Source organism: Coenobita brevimanus, chromosome 40 (assembly GCF_032717465.1).
Source record: "Coenobita brevimanus isolate Jiangsu-jjx chromosome 40, ASM3271746v2, whole genome shotgun sequence".
Lineage (NCBI taxonomy): Eukaryota > Metazoa > Arthropoda > Malacostraca > Decapoda > Coenobitidae > Coenobita > Coenobita brevimanus.
The window spans coordinates 4329358-4350192 of record NC_136993.1 but is presented as its reverse complement, the minus strand read 5'-3'; the positions used below and the strand labels follow the sequence as shown (position 1 = coordinate 4350192).

The 20835-nt window shown below is 43.0% G+C and overlaps 1 protein-coding gene across 1 annotated transcript in view; it reads left to right on the top strand.

Moving 5' to 3' along the window:
* LOC145397255 (uncharacterized) overlaps positions 1-2956 on the top strand; it is a gene marked incomplete at its 5' end in the record, with an annotated part of 71092 nt that extends 68136 nt beyond the window's left edge. Inside the window, one exon of the mRNA XM_080270452.1 lies at positions 2776-2956. Within this exon, the coding sequence (XP_080126578.1) occupies positions 2776-2956 (181 nt within the window). The remainder of the gene's footprint in view (positions 1-2775) is intronic.
* Positions 2957-20835: the final 17879 nt, after the last annotated feature.

The window sequence follows — 20835 nt, the reverse complement described above, 5'->3', positions numbered from 1 at the left end:
TCTACCATCACTGGCCTAAATACTGGCAAGGTATATGGGTATGATGGGGGCCCTCTTGTTGTCCTCAAGAACTGTGCTTCTGTGATTAGGTTAACTCTTTCGCCATTGTCTGTCAACTTGTACCTCTCCTTCTTGCTGGAACATTGCACTCATTAAACCTGTCCCAAAGAAGGGTGACCATCCGCAGCTCTCTAGCTATCGTCCAATGCTTTAAAATCCTGTATTTTGACAGTCGTGGAATATATTCCTAAGAAAAATAAATAATAAAGGACATATTCAATCAATACCTCCTTTCCAGTCGTCAGTATGAGTTCCATCAGTGTCTCTTCTCTGGCAATAGAGCTTTGCCATTGCACTCGACATCTCAAAGGTTTTCAGTCAAGTCTGGCATTAATCTTTAATTTCCAAACTACTGTCTTATGGTCTCTATCCTATTTGTGCCTTCATCTCTAGCTTCCTCTCTGATCGTTCTATAGCTACTGCTGTTGACGGCCACTGTTCTCCTTGAGCTATCAATAGTGGTATTCTGACCCTTCACCAACTCTATCTCCATTCTACATATCAATGACCCTCTAAGCTGTATATCTAACCCTATCCACTCATACGCTGACGACTCCATCTTTCACCTTTCCATTTGCTTCCAGCAGCGTCCATCTCAATAGTTACTTCAGCAAACAAGGGATGAGGCTATGGCACACCGAATGTCTGACTTGGCTCATATCTGACTGGGGTAAACGTAATCTTGTTGCTTTTAATGTTTCAAAAAGTTAGTTCTTACATCTTTCAATCCATTAAAATCTTCTGCTGGAGTATCCTCTAATTTTTAACAATATCAGATTCAATCCTGCATCATCTTTAAACATACCTGAGGTTTCATTCTCTCGGGATATTGGAAAGATCATGTTACCTCGTAAAATCTGCTTCGAAGAGATTAGGTGGGCTAAGCTGACTCCATGCTGTCTTTACCCGTGCACTGTTGTTAACTTAGGCACGGGTTTTATTCGCCTCCGTGTAGAGTACAACTTTCATATGTGAGGAGGCTTCCCACAAAATCTCATCTCAACAAGGTGGAATCAAAGGTTTTTCGTCTTATTACGTCTCCTATTACTGGCTCCTTTCATTCTCAGTCTTTTCACCGCACTGTAGCATCTTTAGCTCTCTTTTATCATTACTTCAAGAGTCACTGTCCTTCTGAACTGTCTACTTGCATTCCTCCACTAATGCAGTGGTTCTATAACACCCGTTTAGCAATAAATTCTCATCCCTTTCCTGCCCAGCTCTCTAATGCAAGAGTTAACCATTACTCGCAGTCCTTCACGTATGCAACAGGTCAACTCTGTAACTGTCTTCCTTGGCCTGTATTTCCCACTGCCTATGACCTCCAGTCTTTAAAACTCAGTGTGTCCAGGCATCTCGAAATGAACAGATATTGAATCAGGCTCTTTTGTTATCTTGTGTTTGCTTTTTCTTGAAGGGAACAATCTTGCACGCTCCTAACCTTCTGTTCCTTCTTTCTTGCATAAAAAAAAAAAAAAAAAGTTAATTCTCCCCTTACTCTGCATCTTTCTAGGGAGTGCAAAATTAGTCTCTTCAGTTTGTCTTCATAAAGGTTCCAAACATCGTGTATCATTTTTGTCATTCTTCCCTGTACGTTTTCTGACAAATTTATATCCATTCAATAATACGGATACCAAAATTACACCCTACTAATGCAAGGTAAAGCTGCAGTATCACTTAAGATGTCCTATTGTTCACACTTCGCGAACTCAATCCTAGGACCCTATTTGCTTTATTTCTGACAATAATAGCCTACACTGTTGCCATGGTTTGAGGTCTTCACTAATCATGACTCCTAGATCTCTCGCATTCCGATTTATTTAACATTTTATAATCTAAGTTGTATCAATTATCTACGACGGTCTTTCTCACTTTAAGTACTTTACATTTGTCCATGTTAAGCTCCATTTGCCAATCTTTAGACCACTTGTCCAATATATCGAGGTCCGTTTGTAGGTTACCACAGTCGTCAGTTGAATTTGGCTATATTGAGTATTTATGGTCATGAAAAAGAAAAGCCCATAAGCCGTGACTTGACTGTAGTCCACTTTCACGACTTTTTTTTTTTTTTTTTTACCTACACGACTTTAATCTCCCACTCTCACGTGAGTGAAACCGTAACGTTAGGTGCTCTAGCTGCCACCAGCGTCGGGTGGCAGCCCTTGTCATGTAAACATCCAATCTGCCTCGACTGGCGGCTGACCACTCACGCACCACCCATGTGCTCGAGTTCTTCTGCCTTTACCTCCTTCAGGTAAGATTTATGCCAGTTTTCTAAATAACATCAAGATCAATGCATATAACTAACTGTCAGTATACGTGCAATGCCAGAATAAAGCGCCAGTATACAATATACGAGTGTTTTCTGTTGGGATCTGATCAGGTGTTTCTATCCATTATCGTTGTCTCACTGTTTTTTCACATATAATCTATCTGTTGGAGGTATACAGGTATATATACGCAAGTTATTGTAGCTCATTCTGTTTGAGTTTATATTAGAAAAAAAAAAAAAGTGTACATGGGTGATAAACGTAGGTGATAAAGTTATTGTGAAAAGATTGTTTTTAGGCACTGGCTTAGCATGGGACATTTTTTATTTGCACTGTGTGGGAGAGAACCTAAAATATCTTCCCAAGGAGATGGAATCGTCCTTACTGACGTGTCCTTCCCAGGTGAGAGCTCCCGATTACTGGCTCTGACCTCTGTTTCTGGTGTCAGTGTTACCTGTGTTCCTCATGCTACCTTTAACCAATATAAGGGAGTAATTATTTCCCGAGAACAACTCCGATACTCTGAGGAACGACTGTTGGATGAACTGCAGTCATTTAGTGTGGTCAATGTTGAAAGCCTGCAGAAGAAATTAGATGGTGTCCTGACCATAACCCCGACTTCTTCCTGACTACTTGAAAGGTTAACCTTCCCGCTTCTGTGAAACTCGCTCGGCTGTCACTTCCAGTGAACCTGTTTGTGCCAGCCTCAAAGTGGTGTGTCCACTGTCAGGTATGGACATGTTAGCCACGCTTACCGCCGTGCACAGGCTGGTCTTCCTGACGTATGTGTCTCCTGTGGCGACCAAGACATGCCAGTAACTATGCAGGACCTCTTAAATGTTATCTCCGTGGGGGAACCGATACTGTATCTTTTAGAAACTGATCTCGATACTGCCTGGAAAAGGAGATTTAGACCATTTGCACGGTTAGAAGGTATCATTTCCAGAAGCAAAGAGGAGGGCCCAGACTCTTTTCTTTCAGCCCAGGGTTACTTATGCTTTTGTCCTTTCTGGAACACCTGTGAATTGTTCAATGTCCCAGACGTTACCTCGACCCATTACAGTGCCCACCACTCCATCTGGTGATTTGCTGGATGCTGTCCTCGAAGTTAGTAATGCACGTGAGAATGGTGTTCACCCACCCCCTACTCTGACTGTTTCTGCCCCCACTTCCCTGGCTGAAGATTTCCTCAGTCCCGTGGTGGTGGCGGATGTCTACGTTGACTTGTCTCCTTGTGCTGCTATGTCCAGCACGTCCGAAGTTACACCTGTACCTGGTAAACATCATCATGATTCTTCAGAGTCCTCTGAATCTAAAGACCATCCACCTAAGGTCTCTGTTGTGGAACCTTGTGTTGACCTCTCTCCTGTTCTCTCTGCCTTGGAGGCATTGAGGTCTAGCCAGGTGGAGGCTGAAGCTGATGGATTGCCTGTGGTCCTGTCCCCACCTGGGGATGGTGTTGAACAGGCCGTTGGTGCTTCAGTTCTGCAGCAAATGATATCATGCTCACAGATTTCTGGTCCTTACACGTCTCACATCAGATCTAGTTATCTTTTTCACCAATTGCTCATTATCCATTCTCTTTATATGCCCAAACCATCACAACACCCTCTGCTCAACTCGATCAGCCATCTCCCGAACAACCCCAGTTCTCTCACTCGATCCATATGTGCCACTCCACACATCTCCATTACATTCAAACTTTTCCTCTGGGAGCAGGGCAATGAAATGGCGCAGGACAGGGTGACATGGAGGCGATTTATTTGTGGCCATCCCTTACGGGGCTAAGGCGTCTGGCAATAGATAGATAGATAGACAGATAAATAGTGGGTAAATGTACGTTATACTTTAAGACGCAGAAGGGGTAAACATAAGCTTTATTTTAAGCAGCAGAAGCACCGTACCAAGTAAGTTCTTCCTGATAATCTTTTTATTATTTTTCTGGTTATTTTTGGGATGGTAAATGAGCATGTCACGTTCAGTTTCCCTCCGAATTGTTTTCATTTTGTTCCTTCCGCTGTATTGGCAGTTTATCAAAGTGTAATGGCAGACACCTCACATACGTCTAGGCCGACTCTTAGTACCTCTTCCTATCTTTACGCTTTAACCTAACCTAGCCTAACCATCCTTAATCTAGAGATTTGAACTAACTGAACAACCAAGATTCGAGTAAGTTTTAGCAAGTCAACCATTACAAACGTCAGTGAGGAACAAGGAACAATATGATGACAACAACGGGGGAAAAAAAACAACAACAGAAAACAGTTGTTCACCACCAAGGAGCAGACTGTTCAAAGGAGTAGACTGTAGCACCAGTCGATCAGGGCAGTACTCCCAAGATGGATGGAAAGCTGATGACAGGGAGAGCTGGAGCTCCCGTTTCATCAGCCCTCGGGACTAGTCCCTGACCATCCCCCATTCCTGAACTTTTTAAGTATCTCATAAACATAGAGAGTAGGCCAGCATGCTCTCCAATACAAGTTTCTCTAACTGTCAACACCAAGCTACATGCACAGTACACACTACACTTCCTTTTCAAAATTCCAAAGTTAAAATTAAAATGGCATAAAAAAATCAGGCCTCGGAGTCCTCAGGGAGGGGGGAGACCATAAATTCCCCAACCATCACCCCCTCTTCTGTTGATGAGTCAGCGAGATGCCTGGAACCACTGTCTGACTCATTTCTTTTTCATTTCTGCAACATTTGCGACCTTTCCTCTAACTTTCTGTTGAACGCCATCTCTCCTCCACTCAACCTCACCTTCTCTTCTTGACAGACTCAGCTGTCTGAGGCAAGTGACAGCAAACACTTTACTCTTTCCTCCTACTTTCTCTATACTCATTTCAAAGCCAAAGGTGGATGCTGTGTATATATGTATCAACGATTTAACTTGCTCTCGTGTTCCTGAACTTGATTCTTTTGAATTCTCTACACTCTGTCTTCGGCTTTCCTGTCATTCTCTGACTAAACGTATCTGCGCTGCTTACTTATCCCCTAATTCTACAGACTATCAAAAATTCTTCAACTACCTTACTTCTACGATGGAACACATTCTATCCATTCTCCTTTCTCTGAAATCTCCATTCTAGGAGATTTCAATGTTAACCATCATCTTTAGCTCTCCTTTCCTTTCACTGATCCACCTGGTGAACAAGCCTACACACTTGCTATCGTTGATAACATAGAGCAGCTTGTACAGCACCCTACCTGTATCCCTGACTACCTTGGAGAGAGCTCCAACATACTTTACCTTTTCCTAACAACTAATCCTTCTGCTTACACTGTTCATCTTTTCTCTCAGTTGGGCTCCTCCGATCACAACCTTATCACCTTAACCTGTCCTATCACTCCGGTACGGCCTGTGGACCCTCTAAAGAAACGTCGTCTGTGGCACTTTGGAGCTGCGGATTGGAAAGCCCTCAGGCAGTACTTCTTTGATTTTCCCTGGAATGATTATTGGCCAGGAGCCATCAGGGTGTGCATTGCGCATTACGGAGGTTATTCTCTCTGGCATGGAAGCATACATTCCTTTCTCATATCCTCTGACTAATGCAAGAAAGCCTTGGTTTAATCACACTTGTTCTAATGCAGTCCGCAACAAGAAGAGGGCCTATAAAAGGTACCGGAGCCAACCCACCCCTGAATCACATCTTGTATACATTTCTGGCAGGAATCGTGCTAAGTTTGTCCTTCGCTCTGCTAAAAATAATTTCAGCCATACTGAATGCTCTCTACTCTCCAACTCGAAATCTTCCCGTTCCTTCTGGCACCTCGCTAGAAACCTTTCTAACAACTTTACCTCATCATCCTTGCCTCCTCTTTTCTACTCTGATGGCTCTGTAGCTATTTCTTCTACTGGTAAAGCAGATCTCTTTGCTCAGACTTTCCCCTCCAATTCCACCTTAGACGATTCCGGTGCTGTTCCTCCATCACTTCCCCCCTGTGACTTCCTCTTAGCTGACATTAAAATGTCTTCAGCTGATGTATTTTCTGCGATCACAGGCCTCAATACTAATAAGGCATATGGGCCTGATGGAGTCCCTCCTGTTGGTCTCAAGAACCATGCTTCTGTGCTTACACCCTGCCTAGGCATACTCTTTCACCTTTGTCTATCAAGTTGTACCTTTCCATCTTGCTGGATGTTTGCTCTCATTCAGCCAGTCCCAAAGAAGGATGACCATTCCCAACCTATCGTCCAGTTGCTTTAACATTCTGTGTCTCAAAAGTTTCCGAGTCAATTCTTAATAGAAAAATATTAAAGCATCTTTCCTGTCACAACCTTCTTTCTGATCATCAGTATGGGTTCCGTCAGGGACGCTCCACTGGCGATCTTCTCACCTACCTTTCATACTCCTGGTCATCCTCCTTTCAGGACATTGGCAAAAGCTTTGCTATTGCACTTGTCATCTCAAAGGCTTTCGATCGAGTCTTGCATAAATCTTTAATTACCAAGCTGCCCTCTTATGGTTTCTATCCTTCTATCTGTGCTTTCATCAATAGCTTCCTTTCTGGACGTTCTATAGGTGCTGTTGTAGACAGCCATCATTCTTCTCCTACATCTATCAACAGTGGTGTTCCTCAGGGCTCTGTCCTATCACCAACTCTCCTCCTTTTATTCATCAATGACCTTCTAAGCTGTACATCTAACCCTAGGCACTCATACGCTGATGACTCCACCCTTCACCTTTCCATTCGGTTCCCGCAACGTCCATCTCAACAGTTACTTCAACAATCAAGGGATAAGGCAACGGCACACCTAATGTCTGACTTGGCTCGTATCTCTGACTGGGGTAAAAATAATCTTGTTACTTTTAATGCATCAAACACTCAGTTTTTACACCTATCAACCTGACAGTCTTCCATAGGACTACCCTCTAAGGTTCAATAATATCCAGCTCATTCCTGCATCATCCTTGAACATGCTTGGGGTTTTATTCACTCGGGGCTGATATTGGAAAAACCATATTGCATCTCTTGTAAAATCTGCTTGCAAGAGATTGGGTGTGCTAAGACGACTCCATTCCTTCTTTATCCCTGTACAGTTGTTGACTTTATACACGGGTTTTATTCACCCCTGTTTAGAGTACAACTCTCATGTGAGGGGAGGCTCCCCACATATAGCTCTTCTCAATTGGGTGGAGTCAAAGGGTTTTCGTCTCATCAACTCTTACTGGCTCCCTTCAACCTCTGTCTCTTCGCCGCACTGTTGCATCTTTATCTCTTTTTTATCGCTACTTCAATGGTCACTGCTCCTCTGAACTGTCTGCTTGCATCCCTCCACCTCTGCTTCTAGCAGTAAACTTCCATCCCTATTCTGTCCAACTCTCTAATGCAAGAGTTAACCGTTATTCCCAGTCCTTCATTTTTGCAACAGGTCAACTCTGGAACTGTCTCCCTCTGTCTGTGTTTCCTACTTCCTATAATCTCCAGTCTTTCAAACGCAGTGTGTCCAGGCATCTCAAAATGAACGGATCATGATTTTGGCTCTCTGTTGTCTTGTTTTTGTTTTTTTTCTTGGAAGGAACGGTTTGCTGGCTCCTGGCTTTTGGTTCCTTCTTTCTTGCATAAAAAAATAGAAAAATACAGAAAACAGACTGGAGTAAGAGCAACTGAACTGGTGAGATCCTTCTACTATTTAAAGTAAAAGTACATTTACCAAATTTGGCTATAATGAATGAACCAGTAGTCTTAATTCACCGTAAATTAGTAAATGTAAATCAAGAGAATAAGATGGATAGGATAAACGTGTAAATGTAAAGTTATGAATTAATAGTAGTCTGAGTACAGAAGTGAATTTCAGCTTATACAGTGGTAAATATCTAATATATTAAGAAAGCAGTGTGTGTGTGTGTGTGTGTGTGTGTGTGTGTGTGTGTGTGTTTTGTGTCACAGGTAAGATCAGACAGCATGGTAATATATTGCGGGTTTTTTTTTTTTCCGGTGCGACGAAATACCGAATTGGCTGTCATTTACCAAATTGGTACTCTAAATAGGAAAATATATATATTTTTCACCATATAGGTTCATACGCACCTTATTAACTGATATCCAGAAAAAAAAAATGTGCTTAATTTAAGTACAGTATTGGTACACAACCACGATTCAAAACGAAAACATGCTAAACTTAGCAGGAATTTCCCCATTAAATCGTCAACACGTTTTGGCAGACATCTATTTTGTATACACATTGTTGAGAAGCAGGATTTGCCAGTTAGATAGTGCCCGATGTTTCTCGTAATTCTGTCCCTCCGTTAAGAGGCAGAGTAGCCAGTTAACCTACTATTTGTGATCGTAGTTATTTTGTAAGTTGTAGGCTACAATAATTTTTGTGCTCTATTTCTCTATGTTTTATTTATGTGATTGTTTGTAAAATTATGTAATTTAAGTTTGTATGCTAAATAATTTAGTGTTATGCAAAGTAAGAAAACTCTGGCATGTTTTGCATGTCTCCGAGTTGGTAACTGTTGTAATCGTCGCTCTCCCGGGAATATACCAGATCTGCGAAGAAGTGTAAAACATTCTACAATATAGGAAGTTTATATAAGGATGGGAATAGACTAGAGCAAGTTCAGTCAGTTTCAGTTCAGTTTTGAGTGTAGTTCAGTGTCAGTGCAGTGTGTATATTTATGGTACTTGTGACAATAGTAGTGTTGTTGGCAAACAGTGAAGTGTTATTGCAGTTTTTGTATCTTCGGTGCTTGTGTAAATTGTGAAGTTGGAAAACATTAAGTTTAATTATTTGGAAAATAAGGACAGTGAACTTTAGTAGCCGGTGTTTATTTTTGTCTCGGCTGATCTTGTGTGCTGTACACCATAAGGCTGACGACAGGAAGAACAACTCACTGGGCAACGTCCTTCCTATATTGAACTACTGCTGTTGAAGCCTCTGGCAGTGTGGGACCGGGATGTAACAATAACATCCCAATCTCTTGGAAGCAGATTTTACAAGAGATGCAATATGATTTTTCCAATATAAGCCCCGAGTGAATGAAACCCCAAGCATGTTCAAGGATGATGCAGGATTGAGATGGATATTATTGAACCTTAGAGGGTACTCCTGTGGAAGATTGTCAGGTTGATAGGTGTAAAAACTGAGTCTTTGATGCATTAAAAGTAACAAGATTATTTTTACCCCAGTCAGAGATACGAGCCAAGTCAGACATTAGGTGTGCCATAGCCTCATCCCTTTATTGTTGAAGTAACTGCTGAGATGGACATTGCGGGAACCGAATGGAAAGGTGAAGGGTGGAGTCATCAGCGTATGAGTGGATAGGGTTAGATGTACAGCTTAGAAGGTCATTGATGAATAAAAGGAGGAAAGCTGGTGATAGGAAAGAGCCCTGAGGAACACCACTGTTGATAGATGTAGGAGAAGAATGATGGCTGTCTACAACAGCACCTATAGAACGACCAGAAAGGAAGCTATTGATGAAAGCACAGATAGAAGGATAGAAACCATAAGAAGGCAGCTTGGTAATTAAAGATTTATGCAAGACTCGATCGAAAGCCTTTGAGATGTCAAGTGCAATGGCAAAGCTTTTGCCAATGTCCTGAAAGGAGGATGACTAGGAGTCTGAAAGGTAGGTGAGAAGATCGCCAGTGGAGCGTCCCTGACGGAGCCCATGCTGATGATCAGAAAGAAGGTTGTGACAGGAAAGATGCTTTAAAATTTTTCTATTAAGAATTGACTCGGAAACTTTTGAGACACAGAATGTTAAAGCAATTGGACGATAGGTTGGGAATGGTCATCCTTCTTTGGGACTGGCTGAATGAGAGCAAACATCCAGCAAGAAGGAAAGGTACAACTTGATAGACAAAGGCGAAAGAGTATGCCTAGGCAGGGTGTAAGCACAGAAGCACGGTTCTTGAGACCAACAGGAGGGACTTCATCAGGCCCATATGCCTTATTAGTATTGAGGCCTGTGATCGCAGAAAATACATCAGCTGAAGAAATTTAATATATCAGCCATGAGGAAGTCACAGGGGGGAAGTGATGGAGGAACAGCACCAGAATCGTCTAAGGTAGAATTGAAGGAGAAAGTCTGAGCGAGGAGATCTGCTTTATCAGTAGAAGAAATAGCTACAGAGCCATCAGAGTAGAAAAGAGGAGGCAAGAATGATGAGGTAAAGTTGTTAGAAAGGTTTCTAGCGAGGTGCCAGAAGGAACGGGAAGATTTCGAGTTGGAGAGTGGAGAGCATTTAGTACGGATGAAATTATTTTTAGCAGAGCAAAGAACGGACTTAGCACGATTCCTGCCAGAAATGTATAAAAGATGTGATTCAGGGGTGGGTTGGCTCCGGTACCTTTTATAGGCCCTCTTCTTGTTGCGGACTGCATTAGAACAAGTGTGATTAAACCAAGGCTTTCTTGCATTAGTCAGATGATATGAGAAAGGAATGTATGCCTCCATGCCCGAGAGAATAACCTCCGTAATGCGCAATGCACACCCAGATGGCTCCCGGCCAATAATCATTCCAGGGAAAATCAAAGAAGTACTGCCTGAGGGCCTCCCAATCCGCAGCTCGAAAGTGCCACAGACGACGTTTCTTTAGAGGGTCCACAGGCCGTACCGGAGTGATAGGACAGGTTAAAGTGATAAGGGTGTGATCGGAGGAGCCCAACTGAGAGAAAAGATTAACAGTGTAAGCAGAAGGATTAGTTGTAAGGAAAAGGTCAAGTATGTTGGAGCTCTCTCCAAGGTAGTCAGGGATACAGGTAGGATGCTGTACAAGCTGCTCTATGTTATCAGCGATAGCAAGTGTGTAGGCTTGTTCACCAGGTGGAGCAGTGAAAGGAAAGGAGAGCCAAAGATGATGGTTAACATTGAAATTTCATAGAATGCAGATTTCAGAGAAAGGAGAAATGGATAGAATTTATTCCATCGTAGAAGTAAGATAGTTGAAGAATTTTTGATAGTCTGTAGAATTAGGAGATAAGTAAACAGCGCAGATACGTTTAGTCACAGAATGACAGGAAAGCCGAAGACAGAGTGTAGAGAATTCAGAAGAATCAAGTTCAGGAACACGAGAGCAAGATAAATCGTTGCATACGTATATACACAGCATCAACTTTTGGCTTTGAAATGAGTATAGAGAAACTAGGAGGAAAGAGAAAAGTGTTGCTGTCAGTTGCCTCAGACAGCTGAGCCTGTCAAGAAGAGAAGGTGAGGATGAGTGGAGGAGAGATGGTGTTCAACAGAAAGTTAGAGGAAAGGTCGCAAATGTTGCAGAAATGAAAAAGAAATGAGTCAGACAGTGGTTCCAGGCATCTCGCTGACTCGTCAACAAAAGAGGGGGTGATGGTTGGGGAATTTATGGTTTCCCCCCTCCCTGAGAACTCCGAGGCCTGATTTTTTTATGCCATTTTAATTTTAACTTTGAAATTTTGAAAAGGAAGTGTAGTGTGTACTGTGCATGTAGCTTGGTGTTGACAGTTAGAGAAACTTGTATTGGAGAGAATGCTGGCCTACTCTCTATGTTAATGAGATACTTAAAAAGTTCAGGAATGGGGGATGGTCAGGGACTAGTCCCGAGGGCTGATGAAACGGGAGCTCCAGCTCTCCCTGTCATCAGCTTTCCATCCATCTTGGGAGTACTGCCCTGATCGACTGGTGCTACAGTCTACTCCTTTGAACAGTCTACTCCTTGGTGGTGAACAACTGTTTTCTGTTGATTTTTTTTTTTCCCCCGTTGTTGTCATCATATTGTTCCTTGTTCCTCACTGACGTTTGTAATGGTGGACTTGCTAAAACTTACTCGAATCTTGGTTGTTCATTTAGGTTAAATCTCTAGATTAAGGATGGTTAGGCTAGGTTAGGTTAAAGCGTAAAGTTAGGAAGAGGTACTAAGAGTCGGCCTAGACGTATGTGAGGTGTCTGCCATTACACTTTGATAAACTGCCAATACAGCGGAAGGAACAAAATGAAAACAATACGGAGGGAAACTGAAAGTGACATGCTCATTTACCATCCCAAAAATAACCAGAAAAATAATAAAAAGATTATCAGGAAGAACTTACTTGGTAAGGCGCTTCTGCTGCTTAAAATAAAGCTTATGTTTACCCCTTCTGCGTCTTAAAGTATAACGTACATTTACCCGCTATTTATCTGTCTATCTATCTATCTATTGCCAGACGCCTTAGCCCCGTAAGGGGTGGCCACAAATAAATCGCCTCCCAAGTCACCCTGTCCCGCGCCATTTCATTGCCCTGCTCCCAGAGGAAAAGTTTGAATGTAATGGAGATGTGTGGAGTGGCGCATATGGATCGAGTGAGAGAACTGGGGTTGTTCGGGAGATTGCTGACCGAGTTGAGTAGAGGGTGTTGTGATGGTTTGGGCATATGGAGAGAATGGATAATGAGCAATTGGTGAAAAAGATAACTAGATCTGATGTGAGACGTGTAAGGCTGAGAGGAATACAACGAACAGGATGAAAGGACAGTGTGAAGAGAGCGTAGGATGTGAGAGGGATGTATGTAGAGCTACGAAGTGTGGGTGTGTGTGACAGAAATTAATGGAGAGAAATTGTGAACGATGACGCAGCCCTGAGGGGATATTCTCCCGCATATGGTCCGATCAGCTGATCAGGTCAGGTGCGGGTAAGGGGATGGGTCCATTATGATGTGGCAGGGGTAAACCAGTTCTGCTGCTGGGCCCTGCTGCGGATGTCACTGATTGCACTGCGCATTGACCCTCGTGAGGTGTGGTGTGGTGAGGGTCTGTCCCTTCTCCCCTTTGGAACTAAGATGCGAATGAATGTGTTTGAGTGGATGAGTAAATTGGGAGTGTGTCGTCCTATCTCGGCTACCTCCTTATCCTTTGGGGAAGCAGCCTAGGTACTGTATACAATGGCTAGATAGCTCCCAGTTCACACCTCCCTCTCTCATATACCTCTCCACTCCATCCCTCCATCTCATCCTTGGCCTCCCCCTTCCTCTACTCCCTCCACTCACTCACATACACTCTCCTCGTCAGTCTCTCACTCTCCATCCTCTGCACAGTACACGTAAATTATTAGAAATACTGCAGAAATAAATATTAAAATGAAGTTAGTTACCCCCAAAAAATCGTCATTTTCTCTGAAAAAATATCTGTATAAAGAAAACGATAATAATGTGGTAAATGCATTTATAGTTAATTCACTAGTCTGAAAATTTCGTACATTTGCAGCTTATATCCCATAACCCAGTGACATAAAAGAACAAGTATGGCTGTATATCCTTTCCATAAAACTCCTTTGTGAGCAGCCCAATCTTCTAGTGTTGATATCTTGTTAAAACTCAGTATTCGTGATGCAGAGATGGCAAATTTACGTCTACTTACAGTGAACAGAGTGACTAGAGTAACTGCCAGTCATATCTTGCCATTTCGGAGCGTAGGGGTCCGAGGCTAGGCTACCGTAGTCAAGAATACGTTAGGACAGGAGAAAATCTACGCGCAATGATGAAAATATTATTAAGTCCTTGTCCCACACTGCCACAAGCTCCAACAGCAGTAGTACAGTATTGTTAAGAAGCGGGATTTGCCACTTAGGTGCTCGAGAAGCTTCTCGGCGTTTCCCGTACGGTAGTTCCGATACTGGTACGAGTCAGAGTTGCCAGTTTGCCTGCTGTTTGTGAGTGTAGTTGTTTCGTAAGTTATGCATTAATTTTTGTGCTCTTTTTCTCTATAATGCTTTATTTATGTGACTGCTTTTTAAGTTATGTAATTTAGGTTTGTATGCTAAAGAAATTACAGTGTTATGTAATGTAAGAAACCTCTTTCATGTTTTGGTTGTCTCCGAGTTGGTAACTGTGCTCTCTCTCTCTCTCTCTCTCTCTCTCTCTGGAATACACCAGAACTGTGGAAAAATGTAGATAATTCTAGATCAATGCAAGCATATGTAATGATGGGAAGGAGACTAGGATGAGTTTAGTAGGTTTTCAGTTCAGTTTGAGTGTAGTGCAGTTTCAGTGAAGTTTGTATATTTCTGGTAGCCTACTATACCCTTTCTCAGGAAACATGAAGGAGAGAATTTTACAAAGCCTTTGCCAAAATCGGAACACCAGTGACCGTGTGAAGGATTAAGAGGTCCCCTCGGGATTCTGGACCTTCCTCCTTCCCTCTTCCGTTTTCTTTCCTCTACACACACACACACACACACACACACACACACACACACACACGACGCTTAAATAATAAAACAATGTGTAGCCTCTATTTATCTGTCAGTGTCCTGATATCGGTCCATATGAGGAGGGATGTAGGATGGGAGTGGCCCGGGTCGGAATGTGGGGAGGGGTTGGGTAAGGAAGCCAATGAAATAGCCATAAAAGATGAAGAAAAATTATTTTATTTTATTTTATTGTTTTATTACTATTCTTTACGAAAAAACATAAACTGATTTACAATAGTATTACTGATCGAAGGATCAACAGTAGCATTTCCTTTATAAATATTCATTGTATTCTAAAATTTACATTGAAAATACAATCTCTCTCTCTCTCTCTCTCTCTCTCTCTCTCTCTCTATCACTCGATATTCATGTCTCCCTCATCTAAACCTTCTTCTTCACTGGTGAAATCCCCCTCCCCCACACCCGTTAATCCGATCCCTCCTCTTCCCTTAGGACACAAGGATATCGCACTGACAGCCAGGAAGTATCATGGCCCAAAGAAATATTACCTATGAGGCTACTATAGACGTAATTCTGATGAGACAAGGGGGCTGTTGGTGTGAAGGAGATGAGGAGGCCTTGTACCGCCTCAGTCTTGGTGTCTCAGACCAGTGAAATAGCAGTGTGAGTGTCATCCTGTAGATTCTCGTTCCGATCAGACTGGTGGACTAGGCTTGCCTGCCTCCTTGTCCATGTCCACCCAACAGTACAGTTTGGGACCTGAATGTATACTGATAAGTGCGATTCAGATAGAGGGACAATGTGATGGAAAAAATTATTGTATGTAAATTATTTTGTCCTGAAGCGCATGCACACACACACACACACACACACACACACACACACACACACACACACACACACACACACAAATGCACACTCGCACACGCGCGCGCACACACGCACACACACGCACGCATGCTCGAACTCACGCACGCACACACACACACACACACACAAAGTATATTATGGTGTTGTTCCTTCATTTGCCTAGGCCGAGATCGTCGTTTTTTTGCAGCTGATTTCCCGTAGTGCAGTGGTAAATTTGGACAAATATACAGCTCTGCATCATTTCCACGTCCCTTCTTCGTGACTAGCATCAATCTAGTGTTAACCCCTTGTCACAACACAAAATTTACGAAAGAGATTGCAATTTTACGCCAAGTTAGATTGAACAGGGGTCCTTATCCTGCAGCGGTGTGTCACAGGCTGATGATGATGATAATAGGGGTGTCGGAGATGATATTGATAATGATGATAGTGATGCTGCTGATGATAGTGATGTTGAAACTCCTGAACCAACTAACTGGACCGAGATTATGGTGATTGTAATGATGATGAAGCAGTTGGGGTAATAATGATGATGATGATGATGACGGTGATGGAACTTATGTAGTAACTCTTTAACAGGGTTGTGATGATTGCTGTGCTTGACGCTGTTGCTCCTGGCGATGATGATGACGACTACGACAACGATGATGATGGTGATGACGATGATGATGGTGACGGCGACGATCTTCATGTCTATGGCTGAGTCACCTCTTGTTTTTCGTTTCTCTTCAAATGTAGTTGGTGACTGTGTGTAGGAGAGAGAGAGAGGGAGAGAGAGAGAGAGAGAGAGAATGTGTGTGTGTGTGTGTGTGTGTCCGCGCATGCTTGTGTGTATTTGCGTGCGTGCGTGCGTGTGTACAGCATTTCCCTCACACTCGAACTATTTACAGTATATCATAAGAGTGCAAATGAGGTCAGTGATATTGCTCTTCTTGGCCATACAAATACTAAACATCTACACTATATTCTGAAAAAACATACTGGATTCCTAAGGTCACTCAATGGGTTTCAAAAATCATTGTTCACTGTCTCTTTATTTATCGCAAGGAAAGAGATGGATGTGTGTCCGAAATAGTAGCTCAGTTTTGGTCTTTCTCTGGACCGTGAATTATTTAAATGGAATAATTATCCTTATTTATATTGGTTTAGTTGTGAGGATGCAACACACGTTTTGTTTACGTTTTATCAGGGCACATCAAAGAGCGGCCATGTCCATCTGCTTCTCACTAATGATTTTCGAACGAGGTTCTACATTCCTCTAGATTTTAGGGACAGTGAAGCCGCACAGCACCACAACACGCCATACCATACCATACCATACCATACCATACCATACCACACCACAAAACCCCACACCACAAAACCCCACACCACAAAACCCCACACCACAAAACCCCACACCACAAAACCCCACACCACACAACCCCAAACCACACCACCCAACACCACACCACCCCACACCACACCACTCCAAACTTTACCACACCAACCACCCTTCCACACCACACCACACCACACCAAGGGGATTAACCAAAGGGTCCTTAAGCTCCCGCATCTAGTAATTCTGAGCTTGTTTCCAGGTAACTCCACAAACACACCTCAGGTCACGTCTTTCACAGAAGAGATAACAGAAGGAGAGCGAGCGTAACTGAATGGCAAGCCAGAGATGAAGTGAGAAGAAGAGGTGCACAGAGAACAAGATGGAGAGATCATATGATGCAGATCTACCGAGCAAGGACGGAACAGGCTACCAATCAATGGATCAGAGTGGAGAAAGGTGAGAGGGTCCTTATCATACAGTGGTGTGTCACAGGCTGATGGTGATGATATTGATGATGATAATGATGTTGATGCTGATGGTGGTGATGCTTTAACATCTCAACGTATGAGGTTACAGAATGCACAGTGAGGCTGCATAGTCAGGAAATGGAAGAATATGAGTGCATTTAAGTATTTATGTAATGTGATGAATCAGGACGGAAGATTTGAGGATGAAGTGACTGGAATGATACGTCAGGGAAGGAGGGTTGCTTATTCTCTAAAAAGCAGTGGTTAGGAAGAGGGAACTGAAGATGAAAGTATGAAAAAAAAAAAAAAGGCACTGCATGCTGTGATTCCCACTTTAAAGTATATAAGTGAAGCTTGGATCTTGTTGAAAGGACACAAGTCAAGAGTGAGAGCGGTGGAAATGAGCTACTTGAGAGGAGCATGTGGAGTTTCATAGAGAGACAGACAGACAAATGGGCAGATGAAGGAGCGTTGTGATGCTGATGTGGATGAGACTGAAAGCGTTAAGAGACACACTTCGAGATGGTTTGGCCATGTGGAGAAGATGGCGAATATGAAAATGACTAGAAGAGTGCACATGAGTTAGCTGGAAGGATAGAGGGGGATGGGGAGACCGACGATGAGATGGAGGGAAAGAGTAGAAACATATGAGTGCGATACTTGAGCTAAATGGTAGAGGACAGTACATCATGAAGGCAATTTGCTTGTGGTCACCCCTTACGGGATTAAGGAGTCTGGCTATAGGTAAACCGATATAGATAAATAGGTAGGTGATGATGATAATATGATGAAGATGAAGATGATGATGATGATGAGAATGGTAATGATAATGAGAATGACGGTGTAAATAATGATGATGATGATGGTGGTAATGTGGACGACAACTACGATGATGATGATGATGATGATTATGATGATGATTATAATGATGATGATATTGATGATGATTTTTGTCGGCAGGTGGAAGGACAGGACAAAACAGCAGGAACTCTACCATCGGTCCTAGTATCCACGATTCCACATCCACCTATCCATCCATCGATCCATCCATCCACCCATCCGTCCATCCATCCATCCGTCCATTCATCCATCCATCCATCTCGCTTGATGTTAAAAGCTAAGTCTATTTAACTTAAGTAGTACCAATTGCTTCTTCATAAGCTTTCCAGCTGTCTGAACGGATCTGCAGTAGCTTTTAACTTTTAGAATAACTCGGTTCTGGTGCTCAGTTTGGTACTTTTATTTTCATTTTATCAGCACTGGCGCGGCAAATTTTGAGAAAAGTCCCTCAACTACTGTTATTTTTTTACTAGGTTTCTAATGCTGTCCATAGATCCGTTGTGGCTTTAATAGTTCCCTAGACAACACAGTCTTGGCGCTGTTCTCTGCCACCCTATTATACCGTGTCACATAGTGTTCTCGCTCGCTTGCTGTGTACGCTCGCTCGCTTGAACAATAAATCACTGAAGAAAAGGTGGTATAAAGCCCCCTAAGCCGCCACAATATTATAACCCTTGGTATGCAGTTCGTTCCCTGCGGCCTTGTAACTCTATGTACCCGAAGCGCTTACAAAATAACTCGAAATAATTTTCCTTTCGTAACTATACTCGTTTCACTCTTACTTGGCCTGAGTTGTTGTTGTTGTTCTTGTTACATCTTAGGCTCCTCTGGATGTGAACCCAGTGCTATGTTGAAGGACTGTCTGTGTTGTGGTGGTGTGGTGCAGGAAGTGAGTGGGGGTGCTGTGGTGTGGGGGTGCCACTTTGCAGTATGAGAACAGGAGATTGTATGTGTGTTATATTTTGTGTTAGTATTGTAGCAGGGAAGGTTGGTGTGCTCGTGTCTCTGGGTTCGATAGTGTCTGAAGGGTGTATGCCTGGTGGTGGCACATGAAGGATGCTGTTTGGTAGAAAGTTTTGGCTGGCTGGGGTGTCTGCGTGTTTATGTATGTGTTTGGTATAAAAAGTTTTGGCTGGCTGGGGTGTCTGTGTGTTTATGTATGTGTTTGGCAGAAAGTTTTGGCTGACTGGGGTGTTTTCGAGTTTATGTATGTGTCTGGGAAGTGTAGAGTCAGGTGGAGGAGGGGATATGTTGCTAAGATAATCTGTGTAGTGTTAGGCGGTTGTTCGATTTTGTTTCTTTGTGGAGAAGATGATGCAACATAAGGTTACAAAGGTGGGACGGATCTTGAGCTGAAGTGATGAACTGTGTGCCTCTCATATTCACTTGGTCTCTGACTGAAATTAGTTATGTTTCTTGGTGTAGGCTGTCAGTACTTGTGGTCTTAGTGTCTTCTGCTATCAAGGTATTGTTTTCTGTTCTTTAAAGCTTCTTCGTGTTTGTGTTGGGTAAGATTAGGGCTCAGCTTGTGCGACAGTAATTCACGGCTGTTTTAATGTATTACTTATAAGTGGTGGATGGAGTTGGGATGTATATGAGAGAGGGTGTGTGTGAATTAGGGGGAGTGATGCAGAATGACAGGGGACAGGGTGGCATAGAGGAGAATTGTTTGTGGCCACCTCTTACGGGATTAAGTCGTCTGGCTATAGATAGATGGATAGACAGATAGCTTATAGTTTCCATACAATTTGCTGAGTAGTAGCGATAGTTATCACTAGAATATGATGTTAGTCACGAATGAGTGCTGTGGAAAGAATGTAGGGCTGTAGTATTGTCTACTTCTGCTACTGATCTGCCTGACATTCTGGTATGCTTTAAATAAAACTCTGTGCCAAGTTAAAGTGAAAGGCGTGTATGTTTGTGTAGGAGGAACAAGAGACAAGGAGGTATTCTGTGGCCTGTTTTCTTTGTGCTTCCTACAAGACACAATAATAGTTATGACGGGGCATTGATGGCAAGTTTGTGGGTCAGCACACACTTACGGCCTCTCATTATACAAGGTGGTCCATATATTACGCCACCCAGTTCTTGTGTGTTGCGGGCACGGCTCAGTGAACATTACCAGTGTCTACCCTGCATCATTATCTATTTCCCACAACCCTCTTCAGGCTTAGCTTTATAATATAGGCTTTTATTTAGGTCCACTTATTGCATGGTGGAGAATTCCCATAACCTTTTTTATGCTTAGCTGTATATCATTGTATTGTATAATCTTTTATGTCCACGATCACAAGGCTGAGTAGTAATTTGGTGAAGCGATCAGAATGTCTTAGCTCATCACAAAAGCCGTCCCCAGAACACACAAGACTGCAGAGCGCAATATACTTATCACCTGTATTAAGTCAAATCCACAGTTTAAAAGGTAATGAAACAAGACAGAAAATTTAAGTTTTCATTATTAACACTTCAGTATAGAATACATTAACAGAGACAGCAATATAAAATATGCATTCAAAAGTAGCATTTGTCCACAGAACATCCTGGAGGGGAGCGACCCGACTTGCAAGGCAGATCACACCATCACCACCAGGCTTCTCTCGGCAGGTTAGGGCAGATCACCAGCAGCAGCAGCAAGTCATCTCACGGCTGGGGAAGATACGACACCCTGCCGCCGCCGCTGCCGCCGCCGCCACCACCACCACAACCACCACCAACACCACCACCAACACCACCACCAGGCATCTCAGAGTAGGGGAAGACACCACACCACCGTCAGGCTTCTCACGGCAGGGCAGATCAAACTTCAGCAGGGTATGACAAGTGCGGCAAGGAAGCAGTGTCAAGGCAGCAGACTCCAGCACGACCTGTGGACCAGATGTGTATTAGTTCAAATCAG